At 40.0% G+C, this 19,909-nt stretch overlaps 1 protein-coding gene across 1 annotated transcript in view; it reads right to left on the bottom strand.

Annotated features, from left to right (window-relative positions):
- The window catches only part of bnip3 (BCL2 interacting protein 3), a 32,403-nt gene extending 12,697 nt beyond the window's left edge, over positions 1-19,706 (bottom strand). The window contains exons 1-2 of the mRNA XM_063071793.1: positions 19,366-19,706; positions 3,442-3,604 (exon numbers count right to left, since the gene is read on the bottom strand). Of these exons, the coding sequence (XP_062927863.1) occupies positions 3,442-3,604; positions 19,366-19,405 (203 nt within the window). The 5' untranslated portion in view covers positions 19,406-19,706. The remainder of the gene's footprint in view (positions 1-3,441; positions 3,605-19,365) is intronic.
- Between the last annotated feature and the right edge of the window lie 203 nt (positions 19,707-19,909).

Below are 19,909 nucleotides of genomic sequence, written 5' to 3'. Positions count from 1 at the left end.
CAATATTTTAGATGTTAGTTATATTAGAAATGTAAAAAAATGCTTGCATTAGAAACAAGAATGACTGTCGAGTATTGTGCATTGAGAAAGGGTTAATGAATAACCTTGCTGTATTATATTATGACAGAGTTTCACATTTACTATGATGTAGTTCGATTTAAAGCAATACACACAAAACACTGGAGGAACTCAGCAGGTCAAGCAGCATCAATGGAAAAGAGTAAATATTCGACGTTTTGGGCTGAGACCCTGCATCAGGGTTTACTCTTTTCGTTAGATGCTACCTGACCTGCTGAGTTCCTCCAGCATTTTGTGTGTTACTTTGAATTTCCAGCATCTGTAAATTTTCTCATGTTTCTAGTTCAATTAAATCAAGGACCTTAAATCTCAACAAAAGAAACCAAAAAAGACGTGCTTTACTGGAAAACTACATGAGAAAGATGCAATAGAAGGCAGACAATAGTTTCCGTTTAAAGCAGTAATAGACGATTTGCATCTGAAGTATTTTGGAACCCTACCTCAAAAGGATTTATCATTGAGGGTGTGCAATAAAGATTCCACCAACTGCTTACTCTGGTGTTTGGACATGATAAGTTTAAAAGGAGCATTAGAAATGGGCTCTCATGAGTCTAAAAGGAGTGCAGGAAACAGAATATGGCAAGCGAGCTGCTAGCCATTAATTTCTGAACAATGGGATAGTGGATTATTGAAGTTTAACTGTAACTAGCTTCATAGATCAAAGATACTGAAGCATGCAAGTATCAAATGATATTGGCATGTGGTGGATGGCAACTGTAAAATGTGTTCATTGATACATACTTGCTGTTTTGTTGAACTTTAAACGCAAAATGAAGATTTTAACAACATCACTGGAAGGTGCAAAAGACAGTGAAGATAGGTACAAAATTTTAAAAATGCAAACACGAGGAAATCTTCCTCCACCATCAACTCTGCTCTCAAACACATCTCTGCCATTTCACGCACATCTGCTCTCACCCCGTCCTCCTGCCACCCCACCAGGGATAGTGTTCCCCCTTGTCCTCACCTACCACCCCACTAGCCTCCGGGTCCAACATATAATTCTCTGTAACTTCTGCCACCTCCAATGGGATCCACCACCAAGCACATCTTTCCCTCCCCCCCTTTCTTCTTTCCGCAGGATCACTCCCTACATGACTCCCTTATCCATTCGCGCCCCCCCCATCCCTTCCCACCGATCTCCCACCCAGCACTTATCCTTGTAAGCGGAACAAGTGCTACACATTCCCTTACACTTCCTCCCTTACCACCATTCAGGACCCCAGACAGTCCTTCCAGGTGAGGCAATACTTCACCTGTGAGTTGACTGGTGTGATCGGTGCTCCCGGTGTGGCCTTCTATATATTGGTGAGACCCGACGCAGACTGGGAGACCCTTTCGCTGAACACTTATGCTCCGTCCACCAGAGAAAGCAGGATCTCCCAGTGCCCACAAGTTTTAATTCCATGTCCCATTCCCATTCAGATATGTCTATCCATGGCCTCCACTACTGCCACACTCAGGTTGGAGGAACCTTATATTCCGTCTGGGTAGTCTCCAACCTGATGGTATGAACATTGACTTCTCTAACTTCTGTTAATGCCCCTTCTCTCGTTCTTACCCCATCCCTTATTTATTTAATATTTTTTCCCTCTCTCTTTTTTCCTCTTTCTGTCCCTCTCACAATAACTCCTTGCCTGCTCTCCATCTTCCTCTGGTGCTCCCCTCCCCCCTTCTTTCTCCCTAGGCCTCCTGTCCCATGATCCTCTCCCTTCACCAGCTTTGTATCCCTTTTGCCAATCAATTTTCCAGCTCTTAGCTCCATCCCTCCCTCTCCCGTCTTATCCTATCATTTCGGATCTCCCTCTCCCCCTCCCACTTTCAAATCTCTTACTACCTCTTCTTTCAGTTAGTCTGACGAAGGTTCTCGGCCCAAAACGTCGACTGTACTTCTTCCTATTAATGCTGCCTGGCGGGCTGCGTTCCACCAGTATTTTGTGTGTGTTACAAAATTTTAAAGCTGCAAGTGAAAACACATAAATTTGACCCAGCAAATTTAAACATATTGTTGTGGATAGTAGATCCAGGTGCTAATGCAGCGCTTGCTCCAAGACCATAGCAATACCCAAATTGTCAAGACAATGTACTGTATACAATAGCATCTTTGACATGTACTTGATCCATTGGGATTAGCTTCCAAAGCTCTAAATGTTGCTGAGGTTGTAAAACATACAAAATACATAGCTAATTATATGGAATAGTCTGGCTTTACAGCACAGTTGCCCAAAGCTGCAAATCAAATGAGTAAAAAATAGAAATAGACCTTGTAAAGTAGGGGGCTAATGCTGTGTTTACAACTGTCAAGAGGCCCTGATTGATTCTGTTCAGATGGAAATCAAGCATAGATTAAAAAGTGAAGATTTGGGAGATTACCTATGCTGTAAATGATAATTATTTTCTTGTGGAAAACTATTTTTATAAATAAAAAGCAAAGTTTTATTTGTCAGCATTACTTTCCCTGGTACATTTTAAGATGAGTAAACAATTCAAAATAATAATTTAAACCAAATTTGAAGAATTAACTACTTGGGAAGGAATCAACTTGTGTGCTGTGTATGCTGTTCTTACTTCGACACATTTAGGATGGGTAGCTTCAAATAAATCATTATGTGCTTGGGCTGAGTTGTCCTCTGATCTTGATAATTCATTTGCAAACATTTCATCATCATATGGATTTGTGCCCCTCTCGATCTTCATGGGTAGAGACTAAGGCCAGTTGGTCATACTGCTTCACAGCCAGTTGATGTTCATGGATCCTTGTGGATAGTTTTCTCCTCGTTTGGCTCACATAATATTTGCTGCAGACCCCACATTGGATTTTGAAGAGGTGAGCACAAACTGAACTGGGCATCAATGAAAGTCATGGCGCAAGCAAACACGCAGCATGAAAGAGCATTCCTAGAAGCATGGTTTTCTGCAGACAATTCTGTAAACAGATGTGTAGACCTCGTTCCCATTTATCAGCCAATGCAGGCAAAATTCCAGACCACAGCTCAAGAGTTTACCACGCAACGAATCAGCGATGAGGCCCTTCCCCCACCCCCACATTGCAATTCAACTTCCAGAATGGTGACCAATCAGCTGATTGATAAGTACATAAAGGCCAAGCATACAGAGCACACACCACAAATGAACAGCACACTTGATGATATCTCCTTGGATGGTGACAAAAAACATTTGCAAATAGTTTGCCAAAGGTCAGAAAACAACTCAATCCAAACAATAAATCACTTAACCTGCACATTTTCCCAGTTATTTCCATCATTATGTGCATTACAACTCAAACCATTTAAATCTGTAATTGTTAAGTGTTTTATACATTTGCTGTTCATTTTTCACAATAGAAATTCATGTTGTATTTACCTGTCGCAATGGGAACTACCTCTGGAGCTGGTCCGACCAGATTCATGTTGAGCATCTAGAAGTATTCTTTCCATTTCTCCATTGAGGATGGAACTAGAAGCTGGAACCTGCTCCTGTCCTCCATTTTGCATGCTATTACTATAGTGTAATTCCACCCAAGAACCTGAATGAATTAAAAGGAAAACACACCAAATAAACATGCAAATAATCACTGTTTAAGCAACATTCCAGAATATCATGAAAGAATAATGTATAACACTGTTCTTGGCAGCTCCCAGTTAACACTTTACCACATCAACAATAGTTTAGATATTGTGTTACATACAAGGTTTCAGTTGCTTTCAATAAGCTTATGCTGGACATGCAGACAATTAATGTCATGATTATTTTTTTAATTTATTTATAAGAGTGAGCAAATTAGCCTCCAAGTGCATTTTTAAGACATGGTACACATTGTAGCCTGGAGGCATGTCTGATGAATATCACTATTCATAGACAAGCTGGAACTCAGTGATCAGCACTCAGTTTTACTTTCAAACTAACTTACTTGCAGACATAGTATAACAAATCCAAAGCCACAGACCATTATTCAGACTGTATAATCTACCAAGCTGTGCATTAGTTTGTTTCTTAGATTTTTAGAAAGACTTTTTTAGGAATTCTTGGAAATACAAAAGATTTCTATGCTGTACGATATGAAACTAGTGCTTGAATTTTTAAGTTATCTTTGTTTCAGTTTGATGTTTGACAAAATTGGGTGTTTTCAGTCATTAACTTGCCTCTATTAGAGGACTTTGAAAAAATCTTTCAAACCCGAAACAACAAGAGCTCAAGAGTGATTAAATCAATAGTAAGACTTCTGTTAAAAATTGAGGAATGTTTTAAAAATCTATTTCTATATTAACCAAAGACAAAGCTTCACATACTATCATCTTGCAACAGATTGCAGTTTTACTATTATTATTATTATTATTACTACTATTACTATTATTTACAGATTATTATCTGAATGGTGGCCGATTAGGAAAAGGGGAGGTGCAACGAGACCTGGGTGTCATTATACACCAGTTATTGAAAGTGGGCATGCAGGTACAGCAGGCGGTGAAAAAGGCGAATGATATGCTGGCATTCATAGCAAGAGGATTCGAGTACAGGAGCAGGGAGGTACTACTGCAGTTGTATAAGGCCTTGGTGAGACCACACCTGGCGTATTGTGTGCAGGTTTGGTCCCCTAATCTGAGGAAAGACATCCTTGCCATAGAGGGAGTACAAAGAAGGTTCACCAGATTGATTCCTGGGATGGCAGGACTTTCATATGATGAAAGACTGGATCGACTAGGCTTATATTTGTTGGAATTTAGAAGATTGAGGGGGGATCTTATTGAAACGTATAAAATCCTAAAGGGATTGGACAGGCTAGATGCAGGAAGATTGTTCCCGATGTTGGGGAAGTCCAGAACGAGGGGTCACAGTTTGAGGATAAAGGGGAAGCCTTTTAGGACTGAGATGAGGAAAAACTTCTTCACACAGAGAGTGGTGAATCTGTGGAATTCTCTGCCACAGGAAACAGTTGAGGCCAGTTCATTGGCTATATTTAAGAGGGAGTTAGATATGGCCCTTGTAGCTAAAGGGATCCAGGGGTATGGAGGGAAGGCTGGTACAGGGTTCTGAGTTGGATGATCAGCCATGATCATACTGAATGGCAGTGCAGGCTCGAAGGGCAGAATGGCCTACTGGTGCACCTACTTTCTATGTTTCTATGTTACTCTGCTTCCTGTAGCACTAGAGCCAAGTAAGGACAACCCTCCCCCCTAAAAACTGCAAAAAAAGTTGAAGACAATTGTGTAAAAAAAATCTCAATCTTAAGTGAAGCACAAGTTCAGAACCTAAATTATAACACAACTCTCCCACGATACTATGCAGCACTCAGAAGATTGTCAAGCCCTTAACAAATATACTTCCAAAGACAGACAGACTGCCATGGAAGAAGAATTAGGCAATTAGAAAGTGTCAGTTGGGCAATTCTGCAATGCCTTGTCTGAGATTAGCTACTCTCCGGGAAACATCTGCCACTCTTGTGCTAACTAAATATTGTATTATTTTCGTATGTTACATTTTTCAAAATGTAACTGTTAATTTGAGTACATCTGAAGAAACTTGTATGTAATTGAGCACCCTATGGCAAGCTTTGGAAGATGCTTGTGATGTCATAAAGTCAGAGTCATTTAGCACAGAAACAGATACTTGAGCCAACCATTTCAATGTTGACCTTATCACCAACCTGGGGTCCACTGATCCCTTACTTAATGGTATTGGTCCATGGCATGAAATAAGGTTGGGAACCCCTGATCTACACCAGTCTCATTTGCCTGAATTATGACTGCATCCTTCTATGCCTAGCCTATTTAAGTGTCCATTTAAAAGTCACTTAGATGTAGTAGTTGTTTCTGACTCCACTATGTCCATTGCCAGCGTAATATATACATGTTAACCACTCTCTACGTTTTTCCATCAGCAGAATGCCCTTCTAAGTCTCAAGTGAAGTAACAACAGAGCACACCATAATCTGAGCACTCCAATTCCCTGACCAGTGTGTGGGAACTTGGAGCTCATATGCAGGTCCATATGGGCTGACAAACGCATCACAGAAAGTCTGATATTGACAGGTGCATATCTGAATCTAGGCGAAAAAATCTAAGCATAGATAAGTGGATGGTTGCTTTATTTTCTGTAAAATATGTATAATAATAGATATCCAGGTATCCTGGAACCAAACTTATTTCTACCAACCCACTCTTGTCCAAGTATCCATTCAGTTCTAACTTTGTTTGTTTCTCATGCCTGATGTCCTCAAGGATGAAAAATTGTGAGACAGAAAACCCAAGGTTATATGTAGCATAAAGTTGTTGCCTGCTCATATTTTTCTTATGTCATTGTCTATCTTTTGTTTTCCACACTGCATGTGTATTTATAGTCTTTTTACTGGAAGCGGTTTAGAAAGGGCATCAGAAGACATATTCCGAATGACTGGTATCCCTTTGGTGAGATTATTAAAATTCTTCAGGCACGAGTGTAACTGAAGGAACCCTAATGGACCAGGCAATTAGATTTTCAGCTACTAAACACCAGTTGAGTGCACTTCGAAAGGCAATAGGAACATATGTCCACATATTTCACAGATAAATGTAGATTGACTGCCTACAGAAGTGATAAAATATTGTGCATTAGCTCACAGGCAGTGTACAGAGTACATTTTTATTGTAGAACAATTCTACCTTTGGACTGGCATAAACATTTTCTATACATTTTATTGATACAGTCACATAATTTTCATGTAAACTAAGGTCCAAGAAATTAGATTTCTAGATTTTAACAATATAACATTAAAAGAGTACTGTACCATTACCTATCAAGGCTCCAAAATATTAAGTCTAAAATGGAATTCAGAAATTTAAAAAAAAGTAAACTCAAATGTTGGAAACTTAACGTCATATTAGATTGAACATACTATTCCTCTTGGTCATGTTGTACCCTGTCAACAGCTGGGTGAGTTTCTTCTTAATGCCACATTCTCACATTTTAACTAAAACTTGAGTGCTCAAGACCAAATCAATAATCCCACAATTTATGAATTTACACGACTGACTTCTTTGGGATTTGTTTCTTTACTTTACAAATCTATTTTTTTTGCAATAATGAATAGCACAGCACTCACTGTTATAAGACATAGGAACAGAATTAGGCTGCTCGACCCATCAGGTCTGTTCTGCTATTCAATCATGGCCGATTCAGTTTTGCTTCTCAACTCCATTCTCCTGCCTTTTCCTCATAACAATTAATCATCTATCAACCTCCACTCCCAGTGATTATAGCCTCCACAGCTGGATGTGACAACAAATTCTACAGACTCATCACCCTCCGGCTAAGGAAATTTCTCCTCATCTCTAACTAAAGGGGCATCCTTTTATTCTCCCACTACAGGAAACTTTTTTCCACATCCACTCTATCCAGGTCTTTCAATATTAAGCATGTTTCTTCGATAAAGGCATCCGTTAGTCTTGCGAGGCCATGGATCTGTGTCTGGAAAGTCTTCACTCTCCAGGGGCGCAGGCCTGGGCAAGGTTGTATGGAAGACCAGCAGTTGCCCATGCTGCAAGTCTCCTCTCTCCATGACACCAATGTTATCCAAGGGAAGGGCATTAGGACCCATACAGCTTGGCACCAGTGTCATCGCAGAGCAATGTGTGATTAAGTGCCTTGCTCAAGGACACAACACGTTCCCTTGGGTGGGACTCGAACTCACGACCTTCAGGTCACTAGTCCAATGCCTTAACCACTTGGCCACGTGCCCACGTTTCTTCAATATGGGTTTCAAAATTGCTCAGAATATTCTAACTGTGACCTGACAAATGCCATACGATGCTTCAGCATCACATTTTGCTTTTATATTCGTGAAATACTCTCGAAATAAATGCTAATAATGCAGTTGCTTTTCTTGCTACTGAATCAACCTATAAGTCCCTTTACATCTCTGATTTCTAAATTCTCTCTCCATTTAAGCATTTATTCCTTCAACTAAAGTGCATGACCATACTTCCCTACACTGTATTCCATCTGCCAGTTCTTTGTCCATACTCCTAAGAAATTTAGTTCACTGCACACCAAATATAGAATTGCCTTTTCTATAGTGGGCTTGACTACCAGCTACTCTAAAATGCCATCCACTAAGCATTCTACAAAATGCTTCTTTTAGGTTCCAGGACCAACTTGATTTTCCCAGTATACTTGAATATTGAAGTGCCCCCTTGGCCAGTGTAACATTGTCTTTCTTACATGTTTCTCCATTGCCTCTTGTAATTTGCACCCACATCCTGACCACTGTTCAGAGGACTGTATGTAAATCCCATCAGGGTCTTTTTACCATTGCAGTTTATTAACTTAACTTAGCTCGTAAGGATTTTACACCTTCTGACTGAAATTTGAATTCAAGATAGTAAAATTTCATTGGAGTGGTTTGGGGGACAGAGGAGGAAGTTAGGGGTCAGATAAGGGTTTAGGGAACAGGGATGTGGAGAGTTAGAGGTCAGGCCCCCATTCCATGCTCTGCATTCAAAGGCCAGCTACGTGGACATGGGATGAAAGATATCCAAAGTCCAGACCTCTGCTCCACACTCAAAAGGCTATTGATGGAGTAATGGTTGTTGGGCCATCTCAGGACCGTGTAAGCCTGTGTGAGCAGGAAGCACAATGACTGGTCAGTCAATATCCTTGGAGTTTGGGTCCTGTCATCGTCTAGTCCTGGGGCCAATAATGAAGACCAAAGACGGAAGGTCAATCGGGTTCGGAAGTCATAGCCCACATGGCAGACGTCTGGAGTCCTGTCCGTATGTGTAAGTGGAGGGAAAGTGGGAGAGAGGAAAGGGGCATGGTTTATTGTTGTTTTGTAGCCTGTTGTGCTCTATTTTGTTGTGCGCCATGTTGTTCTGCCAAGTATGGTGGACATGCAATGCCGGCACCAGGATGTGTGGTGACACTTGCAGCTGCCCCAAGCACATCCTTGGGTGTGTTGGTTGTTAACGTAAATTACATACTTCACTGTGTCAATGTACACGTGATAAATAAATCTGAATCCTATGTCACTTCTTGCAAAGGACTGTTTTTCTTTTTTTTAAAATACAACAGAGCCACCAAATCTTTCCCCTCTGCCCACCTCTTTGCTTTTTGATAGAATGTGCATTCTTGGATGTTTAGCTCCCAGCTGTGATCTTTCAGCCACGACTCTGTGATACCCACAATGTCATACTTGCCAATTTCTAACTATACTGTAAGCTCATCTACCCTGTTTCACATAATGTGCTCATTTAATATAACATTTCTGGTCCTGTATTCACCATCTCCTTTCTCAAATTTGTCTGCATGCTGCCTGAAGCTATATATACTCTTATCCTTTTCAAACTCATTGTATTGTTTGTTTAACACTCTGCTTGATGCAACAACTGTGATTAGGGAAGGAGGTCAATTACTGTTAAATTTGTTTTACTTTTCTGTCTCTCCAAAATTACAATAGCTCTTATTGGCTGAAAAATTTAGAGATTCCCCCTTACTGGAAGCCCATTCTAACTTTCGTTTTTTTTATTTTAAAAGGCACCAAGTCCCGATTATTCATTTGACCAACACCACCTGAACAAGTTATTTGGTCATCAAATCAATTGCTCTGTGGCTTTATCAGGCATTGGTCAGACTTTTTGGGCCCTTATCTCAGAAAAGATGGAAACTCATGAGAATGACACTGGGTATGAAAAGGTTAACATATGAGGAGTGTTTGATAGCTCTGGGCCTGTACTTGCTGGAGTTTAGAAGAATGGTGGGGGGGGAGGGATGATCTCATTGAAGCATATCAAATATTGAAAGGACTAGATAGAGTGGATGTGGGGAAGATGTTTCCTATGTTTTCTACAGTGGGAGAATCTAGGACCAACCTCAGAACTGAGGGACGTCCATTCAACCCTAATGATGAGATTATACACTACAACAGTAAATACAAATTAGCAGCCTAACTTTCAGCACTGCTGCAATGGAATACAAACTGAAAACCAGGAAAGCCTATACAAAACTGTTGGCTACTTGAGAAGTTGGCTCCAACCCACCTACTTCCTAATCTCACTCAATGCATGAGGCTGCAAATGAGTAAACCCTTTGGGAAAAGCAGAAAATCAATAACATATGCTAATTACTCAATTAAGGCCTCATATCAAAACACTTGTGGGTTTAATTCAAGGTCCATGGGTTTTACAGGCTTTGTAAAATATGCCAATGAAAAGAAAGCAAGTATGCAAAAATAAATAGTGAGAGTCTTTGGCAGGAAGATGAACATGCTTATAAGCATCCTACTCCTGAAAATGAGTTTGTTTACAGTGTTTCTGATGACAATAGTCCAACAGCAACAAAGTTACAGTATCTTAATTGACATGTTGGCATCCAAAGTCTCCACAAAGATGTTTCTAATGCATGCTGAAACTTGTTTGAGTGGAGTACAAAATCATCTCAGTAGCTACAGCCTCCACCCTCTTAATTCCACCACAACACTGGAAGATTTGTTCAAACCAATTGAAACTTCACAATAATTCACTTCTTTATCTTCAGCTTTTGAAATGTCGCATGTGTCCTACTTAAGAGAGAACCATGGCAATCAATGTGCTCTCTCCACTGCTGCCTTCAAGCCACTGTATGCTCTCTTTCACAAGTGAAGAACAAGAATCTGAGCTGGTTCATGTTCTAAATCAGTCCTATGATAGGATGTCCTCAGAAGGATTCAGCTCCTTCAAGGATTTGATACCTCGAATATCCAACTCCTGCTGCACACCCAAGGTAGATACAGACAATGAGTCCTGGAAAGAACTAATTTTGTTTATAATAACAATTTATTGTTGAAGTCACATCAAAGAAACTTAATAATGGATAACACTGAGATATGTTTAATTACAACACCAATTAGTCATCATTTCCACACTTCAAGTCAGAAACTGCACAACTCCACCGGTGGCTTTATCATTTTACAGACAGAATGCTTTCTGGAAATGTTGTGCCAGTTCTCTCCCTTTCTCTGGTGTTCTGAGCTTTCTATGGCAAACAGGGAAAGAACAGGTCTAGAATGGAGGAATTTCACTGTAAAGGTGGCAACAAGGGAAATATGTGTCACTGCACAAGATATGGACAAGTAGGAATGGGGACAAATAGAAATGTATAATGTCAGGAAGCACACAAGTTAGGTGCACCTGCAAGTTAAGTATATGAGAGATGTAATGTGATGAAGCAGAAGATTCAGATTTGTCACTTGCACATCAAAACATACAGTGAAATATGTTGTTTCCATTAACACTGGTCTCCATCCTCAACACCAACTGACATGCACCAGGAGCATAGTCCTCCATACCCCTACCATCCAGATACCTACCTAAACTTCTCTTAAATGTTGAGATTGAGCTTGCATGCTCCAGTTGTGCTGTAGCTCACTCCACACTCTCATGACCCAGAGTGAATAAGTTTCCCCTCATGTTTCCCTTAAACTTTTCACCTTTCACCCTTAACTAATGACCTATGGTCATAGTCCCACCCAACCTCAGTGGAAAAGGCCTGCTTGCATTTACCCTACCTGTAAACCTCATAGTTCTGTATATCTCTACCAAATCTCCTTTCAATCATCTACATATCAAGCAATAAAGTCCTAACCTAATCAATCTTTCCTTATAACTCAGGTCCTCTAGGCCCAGCAACATCCTTGTAAGTTTTCTCTGTACTCTTTTAACCTTATTAAAAGAGTACAGAGAAAACTTACAAGGATGTTGCTGGGCCTAGAGGACTCTTTTAACCTTATTAAAAGAGTAGGTAAGAGACCAAAACCACACACAATACTCCAAATTAGGCCTCACCAATGTTTTTCACAACTTCAACATAACAGCCCATCTCCTGTACTTAGTACTTGATTTATGAAGGCCTATGTGTCAAAAGCTTTCTTTACGGCCCTATCTATCTGTGACCCCCCCTTTAATGAATTATGAACCTGTATTCCAAGATCACTTTTTTCTATCACATTCCTCAGTGCCCAACCGTTCACTGTATTAGACCTACTCTGGTCGGCCCAACTGAAATGCAACACCGCGCATCTGTCTGCATTAAATTCCATTTTTCAGCATGTCAGCTTGCTCTAGACACCAGCCACTCTCTATGTAAGAAACTTGTCTGCACTTTAAATCTTTCTCCACCTTGAAGCCATGCCCTCTTGTATTTGACATTTCCACACCAGCAAAACGATTATAATTGTCTACGCCATCTATTCCTCTCATAATTTTAAAGACTTTTGCAGACACTAACCTGGTAGAGCTTTATAATGTTATAAGGGATATAAAAAAAGTCTTGTTTCCAGGGCAATGGAGTCTAAAAATAAAGGATATTGCTTTAATGTGATGGAAGTCTCCATTTCCAGGGTGAAGATAGCTTCAACAATGCTCAAGAAACTTGAAATCATACAAGACATAGAGAGCCACTTGAGAGGCAACCTACCTGCTCACTCCCCCACTGACTCACTGTAGCAGCAGTTTGTACCATTCATTGGATGAACTGTAATAATTCACCAAGCGTTCTTAGATAGAACCTTCCAACCCCAGCGCTGCAATAGCTCGATAAATTTATCCATACTTACTGGATCTGCTTTGATCACCAAATTATACTTTTGTATTAAATCTATAAGTATGGGTTCTATTCTCCATCTACTGACTTCCTCAAACACCACTAACCATATATTATTAGCTTTATTTACATTTTTCAGCTTTTGCTAGAGAAAACTCCATCTTCATCCCCTTATCACTAGTAAAACATTTAAGGAGATCGAGCAAACAACATTTCCAGCATCTGGGGTTATTATGACACTTTCAGTTCTCTATATGCCATGTTGTTTCACTGGGTCCAGGTCAATCCCATTGCTGCAGTTGCTAAAACAGGAAACCCCAATGAGAAATTCTGATGAGTTAGCGGAGTACAAAAGGCGTAACAAATAGACTGCATGCCTGGGTTTTCCACATTAGTAAATGCATCCAGACTGGCAGGCTCTAAGTTTATAAACCAGGCCAGTTTTCCGGATGCTCTACTGTTCCACTAATCAGCTGAATGATTAAAATTAATAATGCCAATTAATTAATATCAAAAACTGCTACACAAAACCAAATTCAGCTTGGGATTCCTGCTATTTTATAATTCATGCTCAAGATTAGTTATTCCCATAATCGAATTCATGGAAATACAACTTTCATCACCCTACACACACAAAATGATGGTGGAACGCAGCAGGCCAGGCAGCATCTATAGGAAGAAGTACAGTCGATGTTTCGGGCCGAGATCCTTCGTCAAGACTGTTTTGCAAACACATTGTGCTTCCCAGTATGTTCCCTGGTCAAACCCAAGTGACAGTCACAAGGGAAACAGTTTGGTACATATTTACTGCACACCTCCCAATTGCTAAACAGCCAGCTGATACCCTGTCAACTTTAATACATGCATAAACAAAGTATGATGCCAGATCTGCTCCTCTCCAGAATACCTAACGTGTTCGCTGGATAGAAGGAAATGTGATTACGCAATGTATCTGACTATTAATTCAAGGTCAAGGTACATAATTCCAGCTCCCTTTGCACTAAATAAACATACTTTCCTCTGATCTGAAATGATAATTTATTTGACTGATAACATTTTCTTACATCACAATTATATTCAAATGTTTAAAAATAATAGTGAGGTTTACCAGCCACTACCAGAACATATGTTGAGGAGGTAGAAAATATGTTAGCTTAAGACCATTAATATAGAACATGCAGTTCTTTAGTTTTCCCTGTGGGCGCAATTATGGATACATTCCATAAATCTGCCAGAGGTTAGGCTGTAACTATAATTTACTCTTGGCTAAACTTACTTGCATAAACTTAATCATAAAATTTTTCACATACAACGCAGTGAACATTAAAAAGTCATATCCTTTTTTTTCCCCTTAGAGAAAAATGAGCCAGTTTTATTAATGCAGCTGAAAATAGGCTTACTAAAGGAAGAGAACAAAAATCACATTTTTGTAACAAATGTGAATACACTGATTTTAGAATTTCTTAAACATGACAGAACTCTTGAGAGCCGCTTACTCAGCTTTATTGTTGTATTTGGGAAAAATTATCTTCTGAGAAGCTCACAAGCAGCTTGGGTGTCACATCCTTATGAACTCAACTACCTCAGTGCTCCCAACTCAGTCTTGCAACAGCTAACGACTTGCCTAGAGTGTATTCTGTGTCTTTCCTACTCTTTTCCCTTAGTGCTATTCTAGATGATTCAGGAAAGACAGGAGATAGTAATCAGAATGGTTCCTTATCAGTGCTTGACCTGATGCTTTCAGAATCCATGTGTTCTGCAGTCAATATTGAGAACTATGGCTGCACCTCTCTGATGATATATCACCACATCATAACTTCACGCAAATCTGTTCTGTTAATGTTGGAGAAATCTGGGATATTGCTAGATATAATTAATGTATAATTCCATGCATTTTATTATATTAGGCAATTGTTAACTAGCCTTTCAGACAATTCTCCAAATTTAGACACCAGTGCCCAAGTGTTTGTGAGGAGGACTTCTCAAGGTTGACTGAGAATGAGTTTGCTATATCCAAATCTGGAGTCTCAATCAATATCAAGTTGCTTGCCTGTATTTCAATACAAGATCCTAGTACAGCTTGATAAGGTAGATGTGTGATGTTTTCTACAGTTAGAGTCATGAACAAGGGGCCAGTCACATAAATCTGGGGTGTCAAGAAACTATTTGTTTCAAAGGGCAATGAATTTCTGGACTTCTCTGCCCCAGAGGGTAGTGGAGGACAGATTATTAGATATATTTAAGATGGAGGCAGATAAATATTTAAAAATTGAACAGTTGAGAGTTATGGAAAACTGGCACAGGTGAAGAGTTGATGTCAGCATTGATCAGTCATGGTATGATAGGCTTGAGGTACAACTGGAAAACTTGCTTAATCATTTTGAAGGAGTTACTAAGGACAAATCAGATCAAGGCAGCAAATTTTTATTCCTAGATGGGATTCATCATCTTCCTTACAGAGGTTAGCATTAGTTAACATTGCATATTCAATTAACTAAATTTAAGCTTTCAGCTACAATGATGGGATTAGTTCAGACAGTCATCAAGTAATTGATGTAGATCTGCTGGGCTGGAGGGCTTGTTGTTGTCATGTACTATTCCATGTTCTAAATCTGATTATAACTCTAGACCTCTAAATTGCTCACCCAGTAACTTATCCTCTACTCAAGCATTCATGAAAATGATTAAGCTCACACAAGGTACTGTAAAATTATCTTCTCCTGGTCTTTCTCCTACTCCGTCTGCTCTTCATATTCCTCATTTCATGCACCATCTTTTCAGTCTCCCAGTCCAATTCCCCGAAAATACCTCATCAAACTACATGTAGTTAGAAAGTAGTGGAAACACTCAGCAAATCAGGCAACAAGTATGTAAAGGAAAACAAGATAACCTTTTATCAGAATGGGGAAGTTTCAATATCAAGCATTTTAACTGACAAAGAAGCAGGAGGAGGTGGAGATGTTAATCCCATTTCTCTCATCACACACTAATACCCAACATTTCAATGTTTAGTACCTTAACATTTGAAAATATTTCCCCATTTACCTTACTAAAGTAAATAAATTCCATCTAGCCGCCGAAAATAACATGCAATTCACTTAAAAGAGTGAGGGGTGAGAGGAACTGTCATTTCCTCTATTGGATTGTGCAATTTAGGAAAAAGAAATCACTGCTCAACTACTTAGTATGCTTTCAATGCACTGTGCCAACAGGCCTTAAGCACTTGTGCATAAACCTCTCTCAAAATAGCCACATTTGCACAATGTGTGTGGATGTAGTTTTCCGACCACATTCCAGTATCTGGTTAACTGCCAAACAAAAAGGGCATTGCACAGTCTCATCCAACCCCATATAAATCTACATTTCTATTTTCCCCATGACCCAAAGTAAACTTTACATAATGAAGATCAGCACTTCAAATTCAGATAGTCTAGTTCAATGCACCAGCCAGAGTTCAGAGTCAACTATAGTTCAGCAACTTATTTGGAATAAAATCTCCCACGTGAACACACACCAATACAATTACTCTAAAATATAAAAAGGTAGCCCTAGCAAAATAAGCTATAACGTATTTTCATTTGAACAACAAAACTTTAGACATCTGTTCCTTCCTAGACCTTTTAATAATGCTTCACAAATACAGCTTAATCATTAACTTAATGCACACAAGCCTCAGATGTAAAATAAAACAGCTGTCATATAATGCTTTCCCTAACTGCACCCCTTTCAGGTAGCCCATCATATCTGCTCCAGAGTAAAGATTGAATTCTCTCCAACAGATGTGACCAGACATGTTGATATGGGTTGTGCAACAGGTTATCCGCTCTAATCCATATTCTGGTACTCCAAGTACACTCAGAATCAGGTTTAATATCACCGGCGTATAACGTTAAATTTGTTAATTTAGCAGCAGTACAATGCAATACGTGATAAATATAGAAAAAAAAACTACAAACAGTAGTAGTGTACATATGTATACTAAATAGTTAAATAAGTCGTGCCAAAACAGAAATTTAGAAAAGTAGTGAGGTAGTGTTCACAGTTTCAAAGTCTATTTAGAAATCAGATGGCAGAGGAGAAGAAGGGGTTTCTGAATCACTGAGTGTGTGCCTTCAGGCTTCTGTACCTGCTTCCTGATGGTAACAATGAGAAGAAGGCATGTCCTGGGTGATGGGGGTTCCTTAGTGATGGGCACCACCTTTTTGAGCCACCACTCCTTGAAGATGCCTTGGATACTACAAGAGGCTAGTACCCATGATGAGCTGATGAATTTTACAACTGTGAGTTTATATTAACACTCCAAAGTATGATTACTGAAAGGGCTAACTACATTCAAAATGCAGACCAGAGACCTCATTGAATATTCTGGTAATCATTTTCTTTAGCTGCACGTTTCATTAAAAGATATAAAGATTCCCCTTAAAATTAAGCTGCTATCGTCAATGGAATCGGGTGGCAAGAGTGGTTATGTTGCTGAAGAGTAACCTGGGGAGATAGACCAAGGCTCTGGGAAACACAAGGCAAAGCAACCACAGCAGCAGAAAGCTTTAATTAATCTGGGATAAAAAGCTGGTAAGTGGTAATGATGACAGCAGGACTAACAGGCAGTCATAACAAATCTGGTTCATTAGTGACCTTTTACAGAAATACATCTGGTTTGGCCTGCTATAGCAATCATTCTGAATTGCCCTGAAATGACCGAAGTCCATGGAATGTGTAGGGATCAGAAATAAATGCTGGCCTTGCCAGACATGACCACATACAATGAAAAATATCATTAAAATGAACAATGTTATAAACTAACTGACAACTGGCTAAATTAAAAAAGATTCACCTCTATAAAGAAAATTGGCATTGATTCTCAAGCGAGAACATATTTGGAGCACAGTTCCCTCAAGTATTTTGTCAGGAAAATGCAGACGTTCCCTAAATGCTTTTCTTTCCCCCCTGACAGAGATGCAGGGGAACTCTGACTCTACTCAGTACCCTAACTTCCAAGCCAAGGTGACTTTTTCCATATTATAACCATTACTAGTATAAACTATGAAACACACAGAAGTTCTTATGCCAACAAGTTTTTATCCTAACATGAGGAGGGTGGGGGAGCTTCGATGTATCTATTATTCATTCTATGGGGTTCTTGCTTTGTGGATGTCTGTGATGAGTAAGAGTTGCAGGAGGTATTACTGTATACATCCTCTGATATTAAAATGAATCTTTGATCTTCTTTCTCCAATTAAGATTTTGAGATAAAAGCAAATTACTGTGGATGCTTAATTATCTAGAATAAAAATCACAAAAATGACATGAACACTCAACAGGTTAGGTGGTACCAGTGAAGAAAAAAACATTTAGCATTTCGGATCGTTAACTGTCAATGAAGAGAAACATTAAATCCTGCTTTAACCTCAACAGATACTGCTTTAGATGGTGAGTACTCTGAACAAGTTGTTCCTATCTGAGATTATAGAAGTTAAGCCCAATGAGCTCAAAGTGCTAATAAAAGATCTGTTAACAAACCACACTTGAGGTGACATCATTCGTTCCTCCAGTTGCAAACACTCCTAGTTTAACAGAACTGTTTAACTTTCAAGCAAGATTTCAGAGCAGGAATTAAAATCAAACACCAAACTGGACACACAAGGTTCGAAAATCTTGCTGCAATCAAATTCCAGATTTAATGGAGAAAGAGCATAAAGACTCTATAAATGTCTTCATTTCAGCAATCAGAGAAGAACGTCTATCCAAGTTATAACCAATAACAATTATCAACAAATGTAAACTCTAGGATTAGTTGTGTTGTATTTCCAACAAATGATTTTATTTAGGAGTCCTATCAATTCCAGAATGCTAAAAATAAACAATTGGCACAAGTCTTCAATAAAGTACTCATTAAAAAATAATTATAAATGGTAATTAACAAAACTAAGTTCTGTCAATCAGCTTCACAAAACAGGATGGCACATCATCCGCCATCTACCTTAGCATCTTAAGAAAACATCGATATTTAGGCCTCTTGCCACTGAGCACAAAGGCAATCGGTTCACATCCTACCGATCTGTGACTGACACTCACTGAGCTAGTTATTTCAGTCCATGTTTTCAGATTCATCTTCTCTCCCAGATAGATGCAAGAGATCCCATGAAATCATTTTAAAGTACCAGTGCTATTTTGCTGTACTATATTTACATGATACATCAGTGAAAACAAATCATTATTTCAATATGTGGCAGCGTAATGTACATTTAACCGTCTCGTTTCCTGTATTACAGTGATTGCGCGCTATAAGTACATTGACTGCGATTCACTTTCAAAGAAACTACAAGTTGTGATAGGTAGTATATATATTAAAGACTTGCATTTTAATCGTCAGATCCACTGGTAAGAAAATACAGGATTCAAAATCGTCCACCCATTAAATGAGTTACAGTAGCCCATTCAGGGAGATCGATACAACCAGAAAAAGAAAGACTGGACAATACTGGGGCCTCAAGAGTCAGCAATTAAAGTACTGGGCCGTTTGTGAGAGACCACAGCGAGATGCGTGGGGTTGATGCAACACCTTCACCTTCCCACGATCTACACTGTCACCCAGTCTGTTCACTTGGTTATCTGCTGGGTTCACTCCTCATCTCATCGACTGCATCTACCGCTGTCACCCCCTCGCAGTACCCCCAGCCTCTCAGCATCAACCTCCACCCCCAGCCCCGGGCTCAGTCCGGTCGCGGTTGCACCTACCCTGCAGGCCCTCATCTTGGTTGCTCTGTCGTTCGCTCATAGCGTCGCTGCCGCAGGAAAGCTCGACCCTCCCGGCCACCGCCTGGCTCCGGCTCCGAACTGCTCGGACTTCGATCTCCGGCCTCGTCCTGGCCCTGAGCTGGGCCCAACTTCTGCCCTGCGGCACCAACACTCACATTAACCCGTAAGCAACCGAGACCGAAAAATCACCCGCACGGCATCCAACGCGCCCCGTGCTGTCAGCGAATCGGGGGCGGGGCTAATGATTGAGGGCTGATTCCCCTGGGCCCAGGCAGGGCGACGGGCGACGGGCGACGGGCCCCAGGAGGCGGGACCGCTGACCTCAGTCGGGGGCGGGGCCAGAGCCGCAGTCGTGGGCGGAAGGAGCCAATGATAGACGAGGGGCGGGGCCAAAAGCTTTCGGATATTGGAGTGTGAAGCTGTAGTGGATTTATTCAATGTGTCAGTTTAGCGTTTCTCTTTGCACTACATCAAATGACATGATAATCTTAGAAGAATCTTTTTGCTTTGCTCTCGGCACTGT

The sequence above is a fragment of the Mobula hypostoma genome, chromosome 19 (assembly GCF_963921235.1).
Source record: "Mobula hypostoma chromosome 19, sMobHyp1.1, whole genome shotgun sequence".
Taxonomy (NCBI): Eukaryota; Metazoa; Chordata; class Chondrichthyes; order Myliobatiformes; family Myliobatidae; genus Mobula; species Mobula hypostoma.
This window is presented reverse-complemented; position numbering and strand designations above follow the sequence as displayed.